The sequence below is a fragment of the Triturus cristatus genome, chromosome 10 (assembly GCF_964204655.1).
Source record: "Triturus cristatus chromosome 10, aTriCri1.1, whole genome shotgun sequence".
Classification (NCBI taxonomy): Eukaryota; Metazoa; Chordata; class Amphibia; order Caudata; family Salamandridae; genus Triturus; species Triturus cristatus.
The window spans coordinates 841,292,983-841,314,063 of NC_140593.1; the positions used below are offsets into that span (position 1 = coordinate 841,292,983).

Genomic DNA, 21,081 nt, shown 5'->3' on the forward strand with positions numbered 1-21,081 from the left:
TAAAAGTAACAGTCTCAGACTGTAAGCTTGGTATATCCCTCTGCTGCTTTGTAAATAGGTTTGTGCTAAAGAAGTCCACTTTCATGCATAGCTGGGGGGGGTTAATATGTGCTATAAAATGTGTTTTCGATTAGATCTATTTGCTATTTTCAGGGTTCAAGTATTGCTGGAGGTTGTCTAATGGCAATGGCCTGCGACTACCGAATCATGGCTGATGATCCAAAATTTAGCATTGGACTCAATGAAACAAAGTTGGGAGTTGTTGTACCTTTATGGTAAGATCCTGTAATCACTTATGTTTTCGAGTTTCTTCACTTTATTTATTGAAAAATTCTAAAGCACTGTATGCAGTCAAGGGCTGCTTCAGCATTGAGAGTGCATGATGGGCTGGAAGGTGCAAGTATTGGTGCGGAGAGACAAATGTAGAGACTGACTCATTGGAGTGGTGTGTGTGTTTTTAAGGGACTAGTCTGATGATTATTATGGCTCGGCAATGTAGCAGCTTGGACTCCTCTTTCAAGGGCAATATGATGTAATCCTACAAAATAGGGGCTTGAACTGTGTTGCTGTATCATCCGAAACATTATTTACCAGAGGTAACCACTGAGAGAAGTGAAGCAGGGTTGACCTACTTTAATTGCATTGCCTGTCAATATCTGGAAAGCCTGTTCTGCAAGGAGATAGGGTTGGCCTTGGGCGGTTCTTAGTAGGTGACAGAAATAGGTTCAGATTTGATGTGAGCATTCATGGCAGACAATTGTTTTTCAAGATTTATCTGCAATGTTCTCGAGGTTTGGGTGTGTACAGTAGCATGGCTGCTCTGTTTTTGAACTTGTTGGTTTTGCACTCTGATGGTAGGGAAATCTGGTGGGAAGGTTTGCTCTAGTACATTGTACTATGGCCTGACTAAGGTTCGGCAAGGCAGGAGGTTCTCTAGAGTACGTTAAGTGAGTTTTCCTGGCCAGAATGAGATGGTTACAGCTATTTGTTGTAAGTTATATAACATACATGTATGCATCTCATAATGGCCTAAGAACCAAGGTTCAGACAGTTATACAGTTGTACAGATTACCTGTGGCAGTGGTTCTGTTGATGAGGTGCCACTGTAGTCAGATGATGTGTTCCAGAATACATGATGCTAGCTTTGGCACTGGAAGATGGGATGGCTGCTTGTTTTAGGAGTTTGAGAATTTAAATCAAAAAGATGTCTGGCAGCTCTGGTAAGTGGTTTACTTGAGAAGAACATCAAGGCTTTAAGTATGTGTTAGCAAAGCTCTGCATGCAAGAGAAGAGACATGGTGAGTTGTTACAGCCATTTGTGAGTCTGGAAAATCAACTGATCTTGTGAGTGTTCCTTAAACATCTGCTAATTCTGGTTTGTAGCACGTTTGCCAACAGACTACATAGGAATTCCTCTAATGAACCATTCTTGTGAATTAATGTTTCTCCCTTCAACAGCGAAGGGCTCCGTAGCAGTAGTGGTCGCGCCAAGTTTCTGACAGATTGTAGGCTTGGATGCTTGGTGGGATGTGCTGGACTATGGATGCTTGCTGTATGCCAGGACTGGCTGTGGGACACAGGAGCGTTATGAGGCAAAGGCCACCTCCAGACATTTATGGAGTACTCATTGATGCACCAAGTGCTGAACCTGCGAACTATACATAAGGTAGTGTGGGGCTATGGAATTCCCATCTATGGTGTCACACTTGGTGCAATATCCCATCCCTCAATTGCTGTGACCAACCACTGCTGTAAGGAGGCAGCGGTTAAGTTATACCACTGTCTGTGCTCTTGTTTGTTCCTTACCAACTTCAAGATCCCTCTTGAGCACTATGCAAAAGCACAAGGAGGATGTTGGGATTAATTTAAGCTTTTAAAAAAAAAATCTTTGCAAATCAATATTGTGGCATTCATTCATTCTGAATTTGTAGAGTTATTTCTTCTACATCAGTTGCACTGCGCTTTCTGAATTGTAAGTATTTTGTTTTTATTTTCCATGATGTACGCCAACATCTTATTTCCTATTTCAGGCTTAAGGACACTATGACAAATATGATTGGAAACCGTGAGACTGAGAAAGCCCTTCAGCTTGGGTATATGTACAGCCCTGCAGAAGCCCTAAAAGTGGGCTTGGTAGATCAGATAGTGATTGAAGACAAGATGCAGACAGCGGCCTCTACTAAGATGTCTGAGTGGTTAGCCATCCCAGGTAAAAATTTGTGTTTGGACATTCCGCGTAGGATTGTGTTTTTAGCCATCCCCTCTACGGGCCTGGATTTTGTCCAGAAAATCCCTCAGATAGACCGGCCTTTGTGGAAGTCTATACCTTTTGAGATGTGTGTCAGAGCAAATCTTACAATTAATATTTTCCGGCAAGTTTGTTAAATTGTTGTGTGGGGTTTTTGTGGTAAATTTGGTGTTTGTGTTATTGTGATAGGTATGTGTGGAGTATGTCATTTGTGGTTGTTTGAATATCATTGATCGGTAAGAGATGTGTGTTTGTGTTTGCGTGTTTCGCCTTTGCCCCATGGCAGGAGTTATAATGCATGGTTGCAGTTTAACATAAGTCAACTTTAAGCTCTAGGAAAAAAAAGTCTTCCATCTGTCTTTCAAACATCCATCTCTTAATGATGCCTCATTGCTAAACTAATGAATTCTATTTTACTTCCAATTTAACACTTTTGTTCAAATCAAAGGAGCTTATCCACGTGTTAGAAAAGTTGTAATTTGCTGTAGACAACTGGAAATCTTAGGCTAGGCTTTTGTTTAATGTGCTGATTGTAAACAATTCTGGTTGTGATTACTTTTTTACTAATCATGCACGCTCTCTACTCTGGGGCAGTCAAGGAAACATCTTACCTTGTTTTAATGAAACCAACATAAATATTATCACAATAAGAATGTGTTAAAAATAATGTTTTAGTGATCCCTTTTATTCATGCATACGTACAAGATTGAAGTTACAACTAATTTACAAGGGTTATCTGTACCTACAGAGGTAGCATGAATCTCAATTTAAGATACACATTTTTTTCTTTCGATTTTCTAGCTCCTTGGGAAAAACCCTACAACTTTAGTACATGTGATAAACGTCCCTTTTTCAATCTAAATAAATGTTAGGTTTTCAAAGGCCTAGAATTTGTTGAATGTAACTCAGTATGTGTAGACAAATGTTTTCTTAGCTTTGTATAATGAGATAAACCCTCAAACATTTAGCGTTCATTGATACTCACAAATACACATCTAATGGGCATATCCACACATTTCTGTAACTATGTCTAAGACGTACACTTTGGGATACCAAGGCACTCCTTCCTATATGTTGAGGGACTTGTTCAAGTTTCAGGGAAAGGTTTGAGTCCCTGTGGTAACACTTTAGTGCCAAGAGTATGCATGCATGTTTTTCCACCTTTGGTATTTACTGAAGCCCTCAGTCGATCAGGTTATTGGATCATGCTTTCCTGTTTTTTCTCTGTGCTCAACCAAAATGCAATAAGACACCTTTGTGATTACTACTACCCTTGTTTCATTCCAAAGCTCATCTTTCTGTACTACTCACCATTTGTAGTACATTCTGTGAATAAAGACCTTTCCCTTTTATTTATCCCTAAAGATAATGCATAGTTGGCAGACCTCTGTAGGAATGTGCTCCTTTTTGTCATGGTCCCCCTTACTTTTTGCCAGGTACTGATGCAGTTTTTACTGAAGGTACACTGGGTTCTTGCTAACCAGGTCTCCAGTGTCAGTGCTCTTTCCCTAAAACAAAGTAAAATGTTCAATTGTCCCCTTATTGGTAAGGACTTTAGCACCCCTGTAAGTCCCTAGTAAATGGTACCCCTTGCAACTAGGTCAGGGGTACTAAAGAGGGTCCCTAAGGGTTGCAGCATGTATTGTGCCACCCTAAGGGACACACAAACACATGCGGACTGCCATTGCATTGTAAGTCACTCCTCAGCAAGCCTTTCAGCCCTAAGGCAGGATGCTTTATATTACTGGGAGGACATATATTTATGAGCAGTTATGCCCCTGTGATGTCTAGTTTGATCCCTAGACATTGCGAGTGAACAGGGAAGCCATCTTAAGTGCATGTACTGGGAAGTGGTCATTAAGAGATACCCAGCTACATGATGACTTCACTGAAACCTATGGTGTTTGGTATCAAACACCTTGTCCTAATAGATCCATACTGATCCCAGTGGTGTATTTATTATGACATGCACCCAGAAGGCACTTTAGTGTGCTGGCTGACTGGTATTGTCCAGCCTGTCACCACAGACTAGTTTCTGACCCCTGGAGGTGAGAGCATTTGCTCTATGAGGTCAAGAAACAGAGCCAGCTGGGGAAATGGTGTTATCCCCTCCTCCAGCAGGATGACTAGTGATTTAGGCTATCAAAGCCAGGGGCTTTAACGCTCCTGTGGCCTTTGATATGCAACCCCGGCTTCCCCCAGACCTGGGAGATGCCACCCCCTTCCCTGAGGCCTATTTGGCACCAGGTCAGTTGGGAAATTAGCTATGCAAGTAGATGTGCTGCACCACCAGGCTAGTCACACCCCTAAGGTGGGCTGCCTGATGTGCTCCACGAAATAAAGAAATCTTGTTTTTGATGGAATTTGGAACTTTGGAACAAGGTTATACCCATTCCCCACAGGAAGTGATGATATAGGGGGTGTAGTGACAACAAGAGAAAATACCCCATTGGCTATTACCCTTCACTCCACTTAACACCCACAAATTTAGTATTTAGGTGGCCCCTTGAAACCAGGAAAACAGATTCACCTGACTAAAGAAGAAGGACAAAGAAAAGCCGAAGGGGGTGAGAACTGTTGCTCCTGTCCTGACAATAGCCAAGACCCGACTCGTCCTGCAGCTGTGCATCCTCTAAATGCATTGGAGGGCTGCCAGCACTTTGCCAACCAGCCAGCATCTCCCTTGAAGTGGAGGAGCCACTTCCCTGCAACCTGCAGGCACCGCCCGCAACATCTGGCTCACCGATCTGCTGACCACCGGGTCCGACAACGCAGCAGCTGCCCGAGAGGTTACTGTGCTCTAGGAGGTCAAATCCATCTCTCTACCAGGTTTAGAGACACCAGGACCTCCACCCTGCACCAATACCAGGGGTACCAGACCCCTTGCAGCAGCTAATGCTTGTTTAGTTTCCAGCTTAGACACCAACACTGCCAAGACTGACCTACCGATGTGGGACGTCCGCTTCAGAGAGGCCATTGTTGAGTGTGGCCCCGCTGTCCTGGTTTGTCCTCCTCTCTAGATCGACCAAAAAAGTAAAAGCCTCCAATGCAAGTGACTAGCCGGACAAAACACCTCTGCTCCCGAGCCTGAGACTACCCACAGTGCACCCTTGCCCCAGAGATACTCCAGATCCAATCCCTCCTTTGGTTTCCGACAGACTTGCCCCCAAGTCTTCACTGGCACCCTTTTTCTTGTTGCACGTTTCTTCATAGACTTCAGCTGTAGCATTCAAGGCTACCCTTACGATCAGCACTTCTGCACCAGGACAAACCAGGGCAGGTAAACCAAACCTGGTGGTGGTTCTAAGGAACTTCACTGCTACTTACCTTAAGTCCAAAAGAACAGCCCTGTAACTCAACTGCCAGTACCCCTACACAGTGTATGTTTCTCCCATAGACTAACATTGTCACCTACAAAGAATCATGCCTCAAATCTGACAGCTTGATTTTCTACGTTTCTGAAAATGGCTAGCACGAAAAGTACTTACCGAATTACGAAGATCTTGGTGTCTAAAATTCTATAAAAATATAATATTTTTCTATTTGGTCTAGAGTTTCTTTTTGTGTGTGTCTCATTTATTGACTCTGTATGTACAACAAATACTTAACACTACCCTCTGATAAGCCTAAACTGCTCGGCCACACAACCACAAAAGGAAGTATGTGGGATTATTAATTTAGATCCTGTAAGCCAATTTGGATTGTCTGGACTTTCTACATAGTGTACCTCAGTTTGATCCATTACATAAAAATCCAGCTTCCTCCAACCCCATGTTATTAGTACCAAGTTATCCCTCACAGGTGTGCGCAAAACTTTGCAAGATGCTGCCAAAGGCACCCTTTCCTCTTTAAAAGGTAATGCAGTTGTGCAAATGCCAAATTGTCATCACTACTGTTGGGATGCTAATCCAAAATACTACAAGGCACAGAGTCATTTCGAGCCCCATTTCTTTTTAATTCATCCCAGACATCCTTGTTGGAATTTCTAGATCATTGGGCAACATACCACAAAAGAACATTAGTGTCAAACTCTGCTTCCAGTGTAAATTTAGTTGAAGAAGTACTTGCCGAGTGTAACTATAAGTCACTGGGAGTAGAATTTGTTTACTGAAAAAATAGATTGCTTCTTAATGGATCCAATTTAACACTAGGACATGAGGGGGCATGGCCAAGATGGCGGCAGAGTAGCAGCGTTTCTCCAGAGCTCTGCTCGCCAGGGCAGTCAAACAGCATCTAACAGCTAATCTGTGACCCTACACAAGGTGGAAAGGGTCCCGTGTCTTGGAGGACTGACCGCACACAAAAAGCATGATCTATGGATACCAGTGTTTCGCGATCTGCGACTGTGACATCCAGCGGAGCAGGCCTAGTGGAAGAGCCTGTGGAGGTGGGAGCCTGGGCTTTGGATCTGTGTCCGTGGAGGTGCAAACGGCTGTTGTGGGCAAAGCAGAGACCTGCACAGAGGGTCAGTGATGCTACCTGAGGTTGGCAAATGGGCTAGGCGGCACCCAGGCCGGGTCGCAGAGCAAGCGGCTTGTGTGGCCGGGGCCTGGCCGACAGGTGGATGAGACGTGTCGCAGCACGGCATTGCTGTAGCAGGCCCGATCCGAAAAGAGATTAGCGGAGACACCCCGTCTGGGAGCCAACGCCGCTGATGAAGAAAGAAATAGCCCATGTGCGGCTCTGCCAAGGGGAGCACTGCTGGGACAGTTGGGCTGTCAAGCGCGGGCTAGGCCGGGGGCAGAAGGGAAGGGTGCAACCCAAACACCAAGGAGGGTGAAGGTAGCACTGCAATGGTCCATGGCGCCCTACGGGTGTTCGGCTGCAACAGCGACGACCGGACTCATCCAGTGTTCTGATTGGACCCCATTGTTAGAGGCTGGTGTATGTGCTGGGGAGCGGTGCAGCCTGTTAGAGAGTGGGCAGTGGATCCACCCCCACCCCGCCCCATGATACTAATCGGCTGCGGGTGGTGCGCTGCTCTGAAAGGGGGCTCAGATTGAGTCCCGGAGACCCTGAAAGGCGATAAATGACGCTCCTCAATGTGTGGGGACCCAGAGCGGTGCTGGAGGGCTGAAATAGGCCTAGCAGAAATTGTGGCCAACTGGAAGCTATCGATGACTGGTCCCGGGGCTAAAGCAGAAAAACGCATGCTGGGCCTGTAAGCGAGTCGCAGGAAGGATACTGACATAGCGAGGGTACTGTTCTGGAACTGTGAAGGCGACGCACCCTCTGATACACATTAGCTTACTTGGTTCGGGGAGGGGAACTTTAGCGAAGTGCTACCACCAAGAACTGTAACGGAGAGCCTTGTGGCCTCCTCCACGGCCGTGAGAGCCGGAAGCACGGAATAGGTCGTACCGAGTGTGTGAGCTCCTTGGAATCTAGCAGCAGCTCCCATACAGAGATGACCACACACTGGGCAAGAAAGGAGCAGACAAAAATCTCCTTCCGAAACCAGGCACTAAAAAGGCTGAGGGACACGGCCCTGAGCAACAGATGACCCACTCCCAAGAGAGAGACATGCAACCCACTGGAGAACAGTCGCAGAAACCTATTACCCGTGGATTTCTGCAGCAGCTGTTTGGAACACTCAGGGAAGACTTTGCGGGTCTGAGACAGGACGTCGCCTCTGATATCAAGCAAATCAGAGCTGAGATGCAGGAAATTGGAGATCGCGTCGACTCCATAGAAAGGAATGGTGATCGCAGGGAAGAAGAGATCACTGAACAGACACGGGAGCTGATGGATCTTAAGAGACCCGAGTGAGGAGCTTTAACTCCGCTTTGAGGACCTTGAAACTGCTCCAGAAGGTCCAACATCTGCATCAAAGGCGTTCCTCTGCTGGCGGATGAGGGGAACTGGAGCACTTGGTGATCCGCTTCTTCCAGCATGCTGCACCGGAGCTTGGAGACAAAGACATCATCCTTGACCGCACGCATCTTGCCGGTAGACCGGCCAAAGATTTCGGTCAGCAACAAGATATCCTCACCTGCCTCCATTCTCACCAGCAGAAGGCGATCATCATGTCTGCAACTAGGGATAAAGCGACCATTGCCTTTGAAGGTCTCCAGGTTGGAATCTATCAGGACTTGTCGACAATCACCCTCCAAAGGCCCTGAAGCTCGCCACAGCTTACCTATGCGATAAGGGAATCCAATATCGCTGGGGGCTCCTTTGTTTGGAATAAGGAGCTACATGCAGTTCGATCCCTAACGGAAGCACAGGATGTGTTAGGTCTGGAGTTGGATGAGGGGGCTCCTTCCAGATTGACAACAAATGAGGCATCATACCGGGGCTAGCCAAAGCTGTGCCAAGGACCAGACGAGAGAAACCTACCAAGCCTTCAGTGACGGAGAGCCAGAAAGAGAGGGAGGAGATTCTTCAACAAATACAGAATCAAGACGGAGCCGGAGAAACTCTGAATGCATGATCACACAGGTTGCAGCTGTCTTCTACCCATGGGCCATAGCAACGAACCGGTGTGTCCTGTGAAGAAGAAAATCGGTCCTGCTGGAGGGGGCTCGCTCCCATTGACGGGATGACTGACCACCGGACCTATAGACCCATGCATGATAGTGTGATTCATGCCCAATGAATGGCACCTTCTATATTTTTGTCATTCTCTGATCTTCCTATTTCTTATCTTTTTCTTTCCTCTTTTTCTTTCCTGTTATCAGGGCATACAGCTTTTGTTACCACAGGTGGGAAGAGCCAACATCCAGGTGGTCTGGGGACACAAGGAATCATAGGAAAGACTAAAATACAGACGGAGGGAGTCTGAAATATAGGGAAAAGGGATTATCTTTATGATAAGAGAATTGATGTTCACTCTCATGGGTCACTATACTATGCCTTACATGCACCTTTAGGCACCAAAGGCGGGACTAAAAATGGGGTCACGCTAGCTCCTTGTCGGGGCGCCACCTGAGGCGAAATGGAGAGAATGCCTATGTGGCTACAGTATGCCAACACATTGGGCCCTGATTTTCTAGGGGTTGGAGGTGGTGTCTGACCTTCAAGGGACCCCAGGCGGGATTTACCTTGCATCCCCATAATTACCCATATGTCAACATTTAAGGTATTAATAATGAGCTTTAACGTTTAAGGTCTCAATACACCCTTAAACGGCGTGCGCTCCTTGCGATGCTTGGAGAAGCCCACTGGGATATCTGCTTACTGCAAGTGACCCACTTGCGGGCTGACTGGAAATGCCTCTGATCCAAATGGTATGATAGACAATACTCCTCAACCATGGGGAAAAAGGCGAGAGTGGCCATCCTCATATCTACACAGTTCCCGTGAACAGTGCTGGGCGTACATGCAGAAACACCAGGCAGGATGTTGGTGCTGCGAATCTTGCTGAGAGCCCACACGTACACAATAGCTTTCATTTATAGCCCTGATGAGCATCAAGAAGTCTTTCTCCAAGATACGCTGCATACCATCCTCGCATCTCCGGATGAGAATTTACTACTGGGGGAGATTTTAACATAGTGCCTAATTCACAGATAGATAGGTCAGTGTAACGGATAGGACACTCAGGATCACTCTCGGACTCTATACTCCAGAGGCTGGGGCAGTTGGGCTTGGTAGAATCTTGGAGATACCGCTACCCCACCGTCCGTGTCTATACGTTTTTTTCCACAGCGCTCCAAACCTATGCACGTATAGACATGTTTTGGACATCCCCCTGAGCTACAAGCTCCACGAAAGACGTCTCGATAGGGACGGCTGCTCTGTCGGATTTGTTGGTGCTACACCTACCCGGAGGGTCCCCCCACCAGAGGTCGTGGAGACTAAATCACAAACTACTAACATACGACTCCAATGTAACTGACATACGGACAGCTGTACAAGACTATCTGACAACCAAAGATGATGGCTCGGTCCTGCTTCCTCAGGTGTGGGATGCATTAAAAGCTGTCGTGAGAGGTCGGTTCTAGGCCATTGCGGCAGGACTGAATAAAGAAGGGAGCTGCTAGAGATGCAGGTCAGGGAATTGGAAGGGGTTCACCGTCGCACGGGCGCAGTTCAGACAAGGAGATAACTTAATACAGCGCGGAAGCAGCTTGATGGCTTTGGACTGTGACCGAGTGGAATACGCTCTTCTGCGCACTAAGCAGCGATACTATGAAGGGGGAAACATAGCTGGGAAAGTCTTAGCACACCTATTAAGATCTCAAGTGAACTTGCGCCGCATCTCAGGGATAAAGACCCCCCAGGGAGTGACCCTTCAGAGTGATGCTGCTATTGCAGCCGAATTCAAAACCTTCTACACTAAGCTATATACGGGGAACACTTAGACTCAGCTGCCAGGCACCAGTGTCCTCTCTTCCCCCTACGTACGCAGATGCGCTGGATTCGGATATACGCCCAGAAGAGGTTCTACAGGCTATTCAGAGACTCACTTCAGGGAAAGCTCCAGGAGGGGACGGTTTTTCAATAGATTTCTACAAAGCTTTTGCCCCTGAACTTACCCCACTTCTTGTGCACCTCTTCAATACATTCAGCAAAGCGGAGCCTTAACCCCCCACAATGTCTATGGCTGAGGTGGTAGTGATACCAAAACCCAGAAAGGACCCACTAGATTGCGCTTCCTCTCGCCTGATATCTTTGTTGAATGTCAATTTAAAGATTTTCACTAGCGTCTTGGCAGCCCGCCTCACTTCATACATGCAAAGCCTAGTGGACCCAGACAAGTCCGGATTTATCCCGCAAAGTAACTGTAGCGACTGGACGAAGCGACTCTGCTACCTAATAGACAAAACTCAGTGCACCCAGCAGCCTACACTGCTTCTGTCGGTCGACGCTGAGAAGGCGTTTGGCTGGGTACACTGGCCGTATCTGAGACACGCCCTCCGCAGATTTGGGATGGGGGAACGCTAGTTGAGGTGGGTGAATTGTATATACAATACCCTGAAAGCGCGCATTAGGGTGAACGGTTTAGCTTCCCGCCCTGTTGTGATTGGGAGGGGTACTTGTCAGGGGTGCCCGCCCTCACCTCTAGTCTTCACGCTCTATATGGAGCCATTTGCCGAAAGAGTCCGGATCCACCACTGGAATTCGGATGGGGGATAGGGAACACAAGATCTCCCTATACGCGTATGATGTGGTGCTCTTCCTCACACAGCCATTGCACTTTCTGCCCCCTCTATTAGAAGTCACGACATTTAGCAGTGTATCGGCCTTCAAAATTAATATACAGAAAATGCTGGCTCTCAGCCTGACCAACTAGGGCAAAGATTCCTGTTTGTGTGGGCCAATGGGGGTGCCCCTATTAGAGACTACAGATATTTCCCACAACTGAAAAGACAGTTCAATCAAATTATTTGATGCTTTTAGATGAGACACAACTTGAGCTTTTCACTTGGAAGAAACATGCGTCTTTGTTAGGTAGGCTGGCGGCTATCAAAATGACCCTTCTTTCCTGCATCTTATATGTAATGCATACGCTTCCACTGTGCCCTCCACCCAGATTATTAGCTCAAATACAGCAACTTATCAGAGGTTTTATATGGGAGGGTAAGAGAGAGCACGTATGGCGTGGCATCAGACATACCTGAGACAGGCTGATGGGGTCTTGGAGTCTCACACCTAGAGAGATACTTCCAAGCAGCACTACTGCAGTATATGACAGAATTGTACATACTAGAGGCGGAGAAGCATTGGTGCTTTATTGATCGCGCAATCGCGGGCATGCATATCTGGAAAGTTCCCTGGCTTCTTAAGCGACTTCGGCCTGTCGGAGTTTGTCTCGCCGTTGCTGAGGGCTACCCTTGGGGTGTGGGCCAAGGTGCAGGAATTTCATTGCCTTTTTGACCTCCATGTCACTCCTGACCCCTTTCATTGGCAACCCTGACTTCCCCCTCCCCCGCGATGGAAGGGAACAGATATCTTAAATGACAAAAGGCTAATTGTAAAAGAGTTGGCGACTTATTTGATGAGAAAGGAATCGAGGATTTCTGGCGGTGAATTGTGATTTCTGGATCGTGAATTGGTGGTGATGTAGTGGAAGTGTCAATTTCCCACTGCGCCCGATTGTAGGTCTTAATAGGTCGACATGTTTCGGCTCTTGGTAGCCCTCACAGGTCTGTGGGCCTTCTTCAGGTCCAATTCGAAATAAGCTACCTTTGAGGTAGCTTATGGAGGGTAGGCAAATTTACTCACCCTGCTTCATCGCTGAGCCCATTCACTTATCTTCATATATGGGTTATAGAAGGTACTACTGTCTATACCTAGGAGAGATAAAAGACACTATAGACAAAAATTCATGGATTCGTTTTGTACATTACAATATAAGTGGGATACTATTCATTATTTGTAGGAATATTTGAGTAATGCTGAAAGATACAATCATAGGGTTCAGACTATAGTAAGATTGTATTATACCAGGGTTGTTGTGTGAAAAGGAACACTGGGAATTGAATATTGATGTGAATGTCATCACTGCCCAAATGTGCTCATCTTATTAAACTCAGGATTTCCATAAAAACGCTGAGTGCACGTTCCTTTATTGGCCCAAAACAATTTTTTCAAAAGTACATAGTGTTAATCCATAGGAATTGTATTGCACATTTGGTTTGGCCTGTCTTTTAACCTAGTGGTATCCCGAGGTGGTGTTCGGTACCTCATAAGTGGAATTCGCATTTAATGCTATTCATTCCGTACAGAACGGTGTACATCTGCTTTATTATCGTTGACTGAGTGTGTGAGGTGGAAGGGAATGCCTCTCATCTAATAATGAAGTATACAAAAAAAGTGATGGATAGAATGCCTGACTTCATTTCAGTCACTGGTAATTAGTTGGACGCATCCCAGTCCATTGTTATTTTGCGCACCATGCCACATCAGTTTGGACCCAGCCATATACAAATCAGTTTTGACCCTGCTCCAAAGGGAACCGTGCAGCCCGAACTGCCAGGGCAGAGCCTCCCTGAACCGGGACACACGAACCAGAACACAAGCAACCGAAGACTGTTTTTGCCCTTATTATGGCTCATTTGTCTGGTATATATTTGTTCCAGTGGCCCAATGAGGAAGGAAAATCCTGTTTGTGGCACCAGTAGAAGTGATGTGTATTTATAGTGTTTGAGTTTTTAACTTGTGACTGAAAGCACTGTCTATATGCAAGTCATTATTTTAATGTTAGGTTACACAAAATGGAAATAAGGCTGATGCAAAATGTGCAAATATTGACTAACTTCTCACACAACTCAGAGCAGCAACCAAAGTTATTTTCCTCTGGTGGCACACTTTAGGTTGGCCCACCCCAATGCATACACCCTTGCGTCATAGTGCAAGGGTGAGTGTGTGCTATCAAGTATAGACTTTGTGCTGGAAGGCTATTTTTCCAGTACAAAATACTTTGCTTAGAAATAGTTGAACACTTTCCTCACTTTGTATGTATTCTGTACAGTGTAGCATGCATGCAAAGTTGGAAACGTTTGGGGAAATAAAAACATTTCTCAAAGTTGCTGCCAGCCAAAGCATCTCTTAATATCATCATTCTTGCTTTTCCTAGCAGTGTTACTCCCCATGCTGCCTGTTCATGTTCCTAGGCTCTCAGTTCGACTCATAAGTGCCAACGCAGCTGTAAAATTCGAACACAAATTTGTTGCAGGCTTGATCACACGCCAAAGAGGGCATCTCTGCCTCCAGCTCCTTCAGAAATCTCTTCATCCCCCTATTTGCTCAATCAGTTGCCTGCTTCTACATAAAATGGTCAAATGGAGGTTGGCTGTGGCAAAGCAGAGCTACAGTGATACTGAAATGGAGATCCAAGCATATTTGGACGCTTGAAAGTTCCTCTTGACTGCTTCATGTAATCTTCTATCAGGAGTCTCAGAGAATGGGAACAACCATTGGAAAAGTCCTAAAACAGGTATCCTTCATGAACATCTGAAGCGTGCTTTTTAGGTCTCGCTGAGCCCCAGCGCTTGCGCTGGCTCGAAGAGACATTTTGTATGTGGGATTTTCAAAGTGCTGCTGCCTGGCCTAACGCTTGCATTCACGCGATCGTGCACGCTCGCAGCCGGCCGCCAGCAGCACTTTGAAAACTCGTGTGCGTCATCGCGATTACTTTCGCTTTCAGAGCGATCGCGATGACGCACGCTTTCAATGCTTGTTTTTTATGTACTGCACACCACTCGAAAAACATCCCCCCCCATGTCCCCGCGACCCCCACCTCCCCTTCAGGATAATTTTTGTTTTGCTTTCCCTCCGCTTCTGTATTAGCCTGGGCGTCCGCTTCACGGGTGCCGTGATTCCTGTTTCGGACGCATTTATATTTCGGCCGCCTTTTCTTTCCTTTACGTCGCTGCCTCTATTTTTGACTTTCCCCCTCCCTTCTCGTGATAGGAGCACTCACCTTGAGCACAAACGCAGCTGTGGATTTGTTAGTTCACGTGAGAGTGCTGACACACAGATTTTGGAATGGAAATATGCCATCAGAACAAAATTACAAATGCCGTTCATACTAGGAAAAAAATCCCAGTATGATCGGTAATTGTAATTTTGTTTCCATTGTTCTATTTGACGCATATTTTTTGTAGGCACGAGATAGAGGCAGCACTGAAACTCGAACGGGTTCTTCGCTCATGAAGTCAACAGCTCTGTAGCTCTCTAACGTTTAGGTGCCACTGAAGCCCCACCAATCCGGCTGCACCAAAATGCTGCTACGTGCAAGTGAGTGAAGCAAACGGCAACGGAAGATGAAGGCATAGTCCAGGCCATTGGTACTAGCCCATGCTAGCAAAAGATGTCTGTGGAGGGAGAAAGCAGTGAGAGGGGGGCAGAACATGTACAGCTCAGGAGAGGTGAGTGCAGCCTGCTCCTGCTTCCCGTTCACTAATTACAGCAGTGTCTATTTGTCCCTATGCTTCTCTCCCCCAACATAGTGTTGCTCTCTGTAAAGCATGTGCTTTTCCCCGCCCCCTGTTCCGTTCCTCTCCACCCGCGCCCTCCTCTTCTATGCCTGTTGTTGCTTCCCCCACTTGCACCCTGTGTTGATTCCCCCTTCCCTCATGTTGCTTCCGTCATCTTCCACCCTTCCCTGTGTTGCTTCCACGTACCCCCACCCTGTGCGTTTCTTCAGTGTCCTCCTGTCGCCTCCCATTGAGCTTCTGTGCGCTATGTTGCGTGCGCCCCCATTGTTCTGCCCTGAGTAGCTTCTGCTACAGCCATCCTTCTGCTTTTAATAAAACACTTGTTTTTAAATGTCACTGCTTCTTCCTTAGTGTTGTCAGTCTGTTGCCCACGTTTACATGTAGATCTTCCCTTTCGTCACTGATTGTGATGCATGAAGTCCTCTGACCCTGGCAAACTTTTCTCTGATCTTTGGGTAATGGTCAGACTTATTATTTAATTGCTGAGGCTGCTGTGTGCAGGTTTTTCTTGATTACATTTGTACTCGGTTGTTTCCATTCTGAAAGCGGGCCTAAAAATCCCATAATGCATCATAAAAAAAGATAGATGATGCTTCCGCTGGGCTGTTATTTCATATGCCCTGGCTTTTGAAGGTTATGCTGGCTCACACTGCCACTCATGCCCCCCTTCGTTTGTTAGCGTGCTGGCTGAGGTGATCTGATTTATCTAAGCACAGGAGGGCCCCCCCCCTCCTCCTGCCCCCAATGAAGAAAGGAAACCCCCCGCCCAGAGCTTCCACTGCCAAGTTATTATGTGGGTGGGAGCGGGTGAATCATGCCCTACTTCCAGACTGCTAATCATCAGCGCTCTTTCGTGGAGCGAGTTATCGCAGGGCTCGAGTCGGGGTACCACGCGTGTGGACGGCGTCCCCCCACTTATTTTACCAGGTTTTTCCGGGTGGACGCCGTCCCCCCTGCCCAAAAGCTGGACAGCATTGTGTGAGCAGAGAGCCCGGGTGGGAGGGAAGTTTCCCGTCAATTTCCAAAGATATGCTAATATTTGTAATTGGAGACTTTAAGAGACACCGGTGGTGTGTGCAGGCTGGAGTGATTGGGAGGCGGAGCGAGCAGGCGTTGGCGGTTAACGCTTGGAATGTGTGTCCTTCTGTATCTTGTGCACTTTTGAGCACTTCGTTGTGCAACTGGGGCACCCCCTCGGGGGAGTGGGGGGGAGGGGGGGTTGCAAAGGACATCGAGGAACAGACCAGGGGTAGCAGTGCTGTGAAATGCCCCGTCATCTAAAGGCATGTGAATACTCATGAGATTCCTGTTGTGACGTCACTTCCGGTGACAGCGTCCCCCCACTTCTTTTCATGAGATTCCTGTTGTGACGTCACTTCCGGTGACAGCGTCCCCCACTTCTTTTCATGAGATTCCTGTTGTGACGTCACTTCCGGTGACAGCGTCCCCCCACTTCTGTTTTTTAGGACTTGTGCCCTGAGTTATCGGATGTGAACAAAAAGGCCTGCAGCCCCCATCCCAAACCATGGGAAATGCTGTGTAGCTCAGCTGCAGGACTTCACCATGTCACAGACTCTCAAGGGCAGCACGTGAACATTCTTCTTTCACCTAGCGCGCGCCACGTTATCTGATCTGTTCTGCCACATGCACTCTTGTTTGCAAGGCTTTGATCTGTGTTTATATTTAACTGTAGGGGGATCTCTGCTTTACCACATCACATTCAAGACTTTATAACGTTGGTTGATTTAGTACGTGTTTAATGTTATCTCTTTAAATGTATTCTGACACATTTCCATTAACAACTGCTTATCAGTTAATTATTTGACTGATTTTCAACATGTTTACGTATCATAACAGGCTAGGGTAGTAGTGGTTCCACCCTCAAGTCTCTCAGCAGAGTTAATAATTAGAATTTCTGATTATTATCCACTTGGCATGCTCTCCTATTTTGTGATGTCCATTAAACAGATTTTGCTTTTGAGAATACTTAAAAAAGCCAATAATCACAATTGAAACTAAGCACTATAGAACGGGTTTGGCAGGCACATGTAACACCAATCTTATGGTTATATCTTACTGTGAAGTAAAAGGTATACTTCAGTAATAAAAAAAAAAATGGATTACTTTAAGTTTAACAGTACATTTATGCACTTTGTGGTATAAAGATATGCTGTCTATTGCATTTTATAAGTACATTATTTTTTTCTGCATTTGGAACTTGCCCACACATATTTTGCCGAACTGCATACAGTATGTGGCGTTAGAATGGGAAAAAGCTTAGTTACAATTAAAATTAGGACTACAATTAACAAAATTAAAAAAAACATTCCAGTAGGGTATAGGATATTAACACCTACGACTTTGATGCTGCATGTACCTGCCAAAACCTTTCTAAAACCTCTTGACTAAGTTAATACATCTTCGGTGATAATATCATGTCATTTTGCCTGTTTGAGGCACTTTCTTAGACTTGCCAGTTTGGGGACACTGCCACAAAGTTTTCAGCGATTTGGCATTGGCAAATTTGCAAAAGCTACCAGGGGGGTGAGCACAGGATAATTTGTAGTTTGCTAGTGCCTTATCTTGACGAGGATTGTGGTTGCTGCTTGACTAGCATCCCAGTCAACCGGTCACCCCATTTTTAACAGAGCTGAAGCAGGGTTTCAAACCTGGTTTCCAGCGGTCCATAGTCAGCAGCTCTAGCCACTAGGTGACCTCACATCTTATGAAAGCTGGGCTTACTTTGGCCTCAAATTTCAAGAGGACCTCCAGCTGAGCCGGAGCCAAACATCCGTCTCAAACCTGGGTCGAGTGTTCTGTGGCTCGCCCACCTCTATGAACAAGCTTTGAAAATGCAATAAGTCTCGCCTTTGATTAAGTTAAAGCCATTTGCTTTGCTAATTGTATTGTATAGCAAAGCAAATAGCTTTAACTTAATGAAAGGCGAGACCTATTGCATTTTTAATGCTTGTTGAGCTTGGTAAGAGGACTGTTTAAATTGTTGTTTTAACAAGCTGAAATGATGATGTAGAAGCTGGCTGTTGTGAATGTGTTGATGTAATTCCTAGCTGGGCCTATGCTCTTCCAGTCCCCAACCTTTCTCTATATATTTAATCTCGGGAGGCATTAAAAAAAATGATGCAAATTATTAAATTGGCAATGATGAAAACAGATTTTATTGGAGATGAAACATCCCGTCTCACAGCTGCCTCGAAGCCTTTGCAGGCTGCGTCTTTTATATGCACCCAACTCAATCAATAACGAAATGAGTTTTGATGAATTACGACGCTCCAGGAGAAGCAATGTAAGCAAGAACATAATACCAAGCATTTATCGGCGAGCCACTCTGGGCAGAATGCTCTCTGGACTGACAGTGAAGTAGTGAGGGACTGCACACCTGCTGCACTCCTAGCATCTGTTCACCAGTCCTTTAGATCTAACAAGCCTCCCAGTCAGCTCCTGATCCACGCGCACAAAGCACTGCACAACACCGGACCCACCTACCTCAACAACCGACTTAGCTTCCACACCCCCACCTGAAGCCTCCGCTCAGCCAACCTCGCCCTCGCCACAGTCCCTCGCATCTGAAAAACCACCGCCGGCGGCAGATCCTTCTCCTACCTCGCCGCCAAGACCTGGAACACTCTCCCCACCATCCTACGACAGACCCAGGACCTGCTGGCCTTTGGAAGACTTCTCAAGACCTGGCTCTTCGACCAGTAGCACCCCCCATTCCCCAGCACCTTGAGACCCTCTCTGGCATGTAGCGCGCTTTACAAATGCAGTGATTGATTGATTGAGTCAGCCACTGCAGCAACTGGAACCAGAAGTTCTGCAGAAAGGAGAGATGGAAAAAAAGGCATACATCGTCTTCTCCACCAGAGGCAATGATCACCTTTGACAACAACAAATAGAGATCAGCAGTTGCAATAAGGAAGAAGGTGGGAATTGCCCTGTTCTAGTCAAATGGACAGAAAGCCTCACAGCACAACCGTTGTACTCGAGTGAGGATACAAATCAGCACATTCTTAGGCTCTTTGGCTGGAGATTCTCTTTGCCCGTAAGGAAATGTATGGATGGGATAGTCTGTTTCAGAAACAGCAAAACATTCGAAAGTCCTCTCTGTGCATCACTAGTTGTAATTAAATTGCCTACTTTTCCATAATTGTTATAAACTGCACTTATAAAACTTAACAAGGCAAATACAGAATGAATGAGTTGTACTGTATAGTTTTACTTTGTATGATTTTTTTTGTCGCCTATTTTTTTTTCTATTGGAAAACAGTGATATGTTTATAAATGTGCCAATCAAAATTATAGAAGTAAAATGAAATAATTAATGTAATATCTACCAATTTGTATAATTGCCTTTATTCTGGCATGCTAGACTTGAATTACTTTGGCTGTTCTGCTGGAACAATGGAGCGTAAAAGATCAAATGAATAAAGCCCTGAGTTTTCTTTGCAATCTTGAGGGACTTTCTGTGGTTACTAACATAGCCCTCACTGTGGAGTACCTTACGCAGATCAGACTATATTCCACTGCTAGTAGCTTTCTCCTCCCCACACGTCTTCCCCGGTTACTTTATAACTCTTTTGTTAAAACCCATGGAGAAGCCTGGAGAGCTGCAACTTGTAACACTGTCTTCTCTCCGCAGACCATGCTCGCCGTGTGACCAAGTCCATGATGAGGAATCCCACAAGGGACCGACTTGTTATGCACCGCGACGCAGACCTTGCCAGCTTTGTCAACTTTGTCACTAAAGACTCCATTCAGAAGTCCTTGCAAGTATATTTGGAAAGACTGAAGCAAAGAAAGAGTTAAGAGTTAAAAGCACGTTCTCTGCCCTATTATTAGAGCTCAAAACCTCAGGACACCATTTAGGGCTAAAGGCTGGAATGGCTGCTGATTTTTAAATTCATCTAGGTTATATCTAGTCATTAACTCTTTATATAATGTGCACACTGCCTGTTTCAGCATTTGCTCTTTTTTAATGACACATGCCTCCCAAACAAGTACACATATATATGTATGGCCCGTTTCTTTTTTTTACACAAATACGCACTCACACCTGCCTTCTTCCCACCATCCTATTTGTTACTTAAATTTTAGCAGAGTGCAATCGCGGTCAGCACTCCTAGTGTTGACTGTATTTCAGCTCAATTTTCCACCAACCTTTTACATGCTGCTGGTGTTTATCCTGCCCCTTTTCTGGTCTTGCACCAAGATATAATGCTCTCTTCCATCACTAGACCCTCGCCTTTTCCATCACTCTTGGTTTTCCACCGAACTTGCATAGTTCCCCCACCAAACTTTGCACTAAAGCCTATCCCAAGCACCAGGCATCTTGAGAACATGCCAAGTAGCTTTTCGGAATTTACAGAAGTGCCTTTCTTCACTCTGCAAAGTTTAATGCATTTTGAATCTGTCTGAGTGCCCGGTTCCTAGATTTGTCAATAGGTGTTTGCAAAGTTTGTATCCATTCTCAATAACTGGTAAACCCTCAATTATTATATTTTTAGTCCCTGTAGTCTGAAATGGATCTGCGTGTTGGCTTCTGCAGTTCTTGAGGGTCAAGATGTCAATGTGTTAGGCTTTGGGACCTCTGTGTTTGCATTGTTTTTCATTGTGATGCATAAAGACCTGGGGAGTGCATTTATAAGTTTGTCTCTGATTCCTTGGCGCTGCCAGGCATAGTCTTCTGTGCTGCTGAGGGCGATGGTATCTGTAATTAGTGAAGGTGGGAGTGCTAATGGATATCAGTCTGAAGCCCTGGGATTTATTAAAACCAGTGTCTGTTGGGCCCTGAAGCCATAGGAGTTTTAAAGGCAAACAGAAATCATTCTTGAGTATCATTTGGAAACAGATTTTGTATTTTAGTATTAGATAATTAATAAGTCATTCTCTAATTTGGGAGACACACTTTTTTAGAGCTGTTCTATAATG

The 21,081-nt window shown here is 45.7% G+C and overlaps 1 protein-coding gene across 1 annotated transcript in view; it reads left to right on the plus strand.

Annotated features, from left to right (window-relative positions):
• LOC146790119 (enoyl-CoA delta isomerase 1, mitochondrial-like) overlaps nucleotides 1-20,790 on the plus strand; it is an 82,099-nt gene extending 61,309 nt beyond the window's left edge. Inside the window, exons 4-6 of the mRNA XM_085628476.1 lie at nucleotides 154-275; nucleotides 2,031-2,209; nucleotides 19,793-20,790. Of these exons, the coding sequence (XP_085484602.1) occupies nucleotides 154-275; nucleotides 2,031-2,209; nucleotides 19,793-19,959 (468 nt within the window). The 3' untranslated portion in view covers nucleotides 19,960-20,790. The remainder of the gene's footprint in view (nucleotides 1-153; nucleotides 276-2,030; nucleotides 2,210-19,792) is intronic.
• Nucleotides 20,791-21,081: the final 291 nt, after the last annotated feature.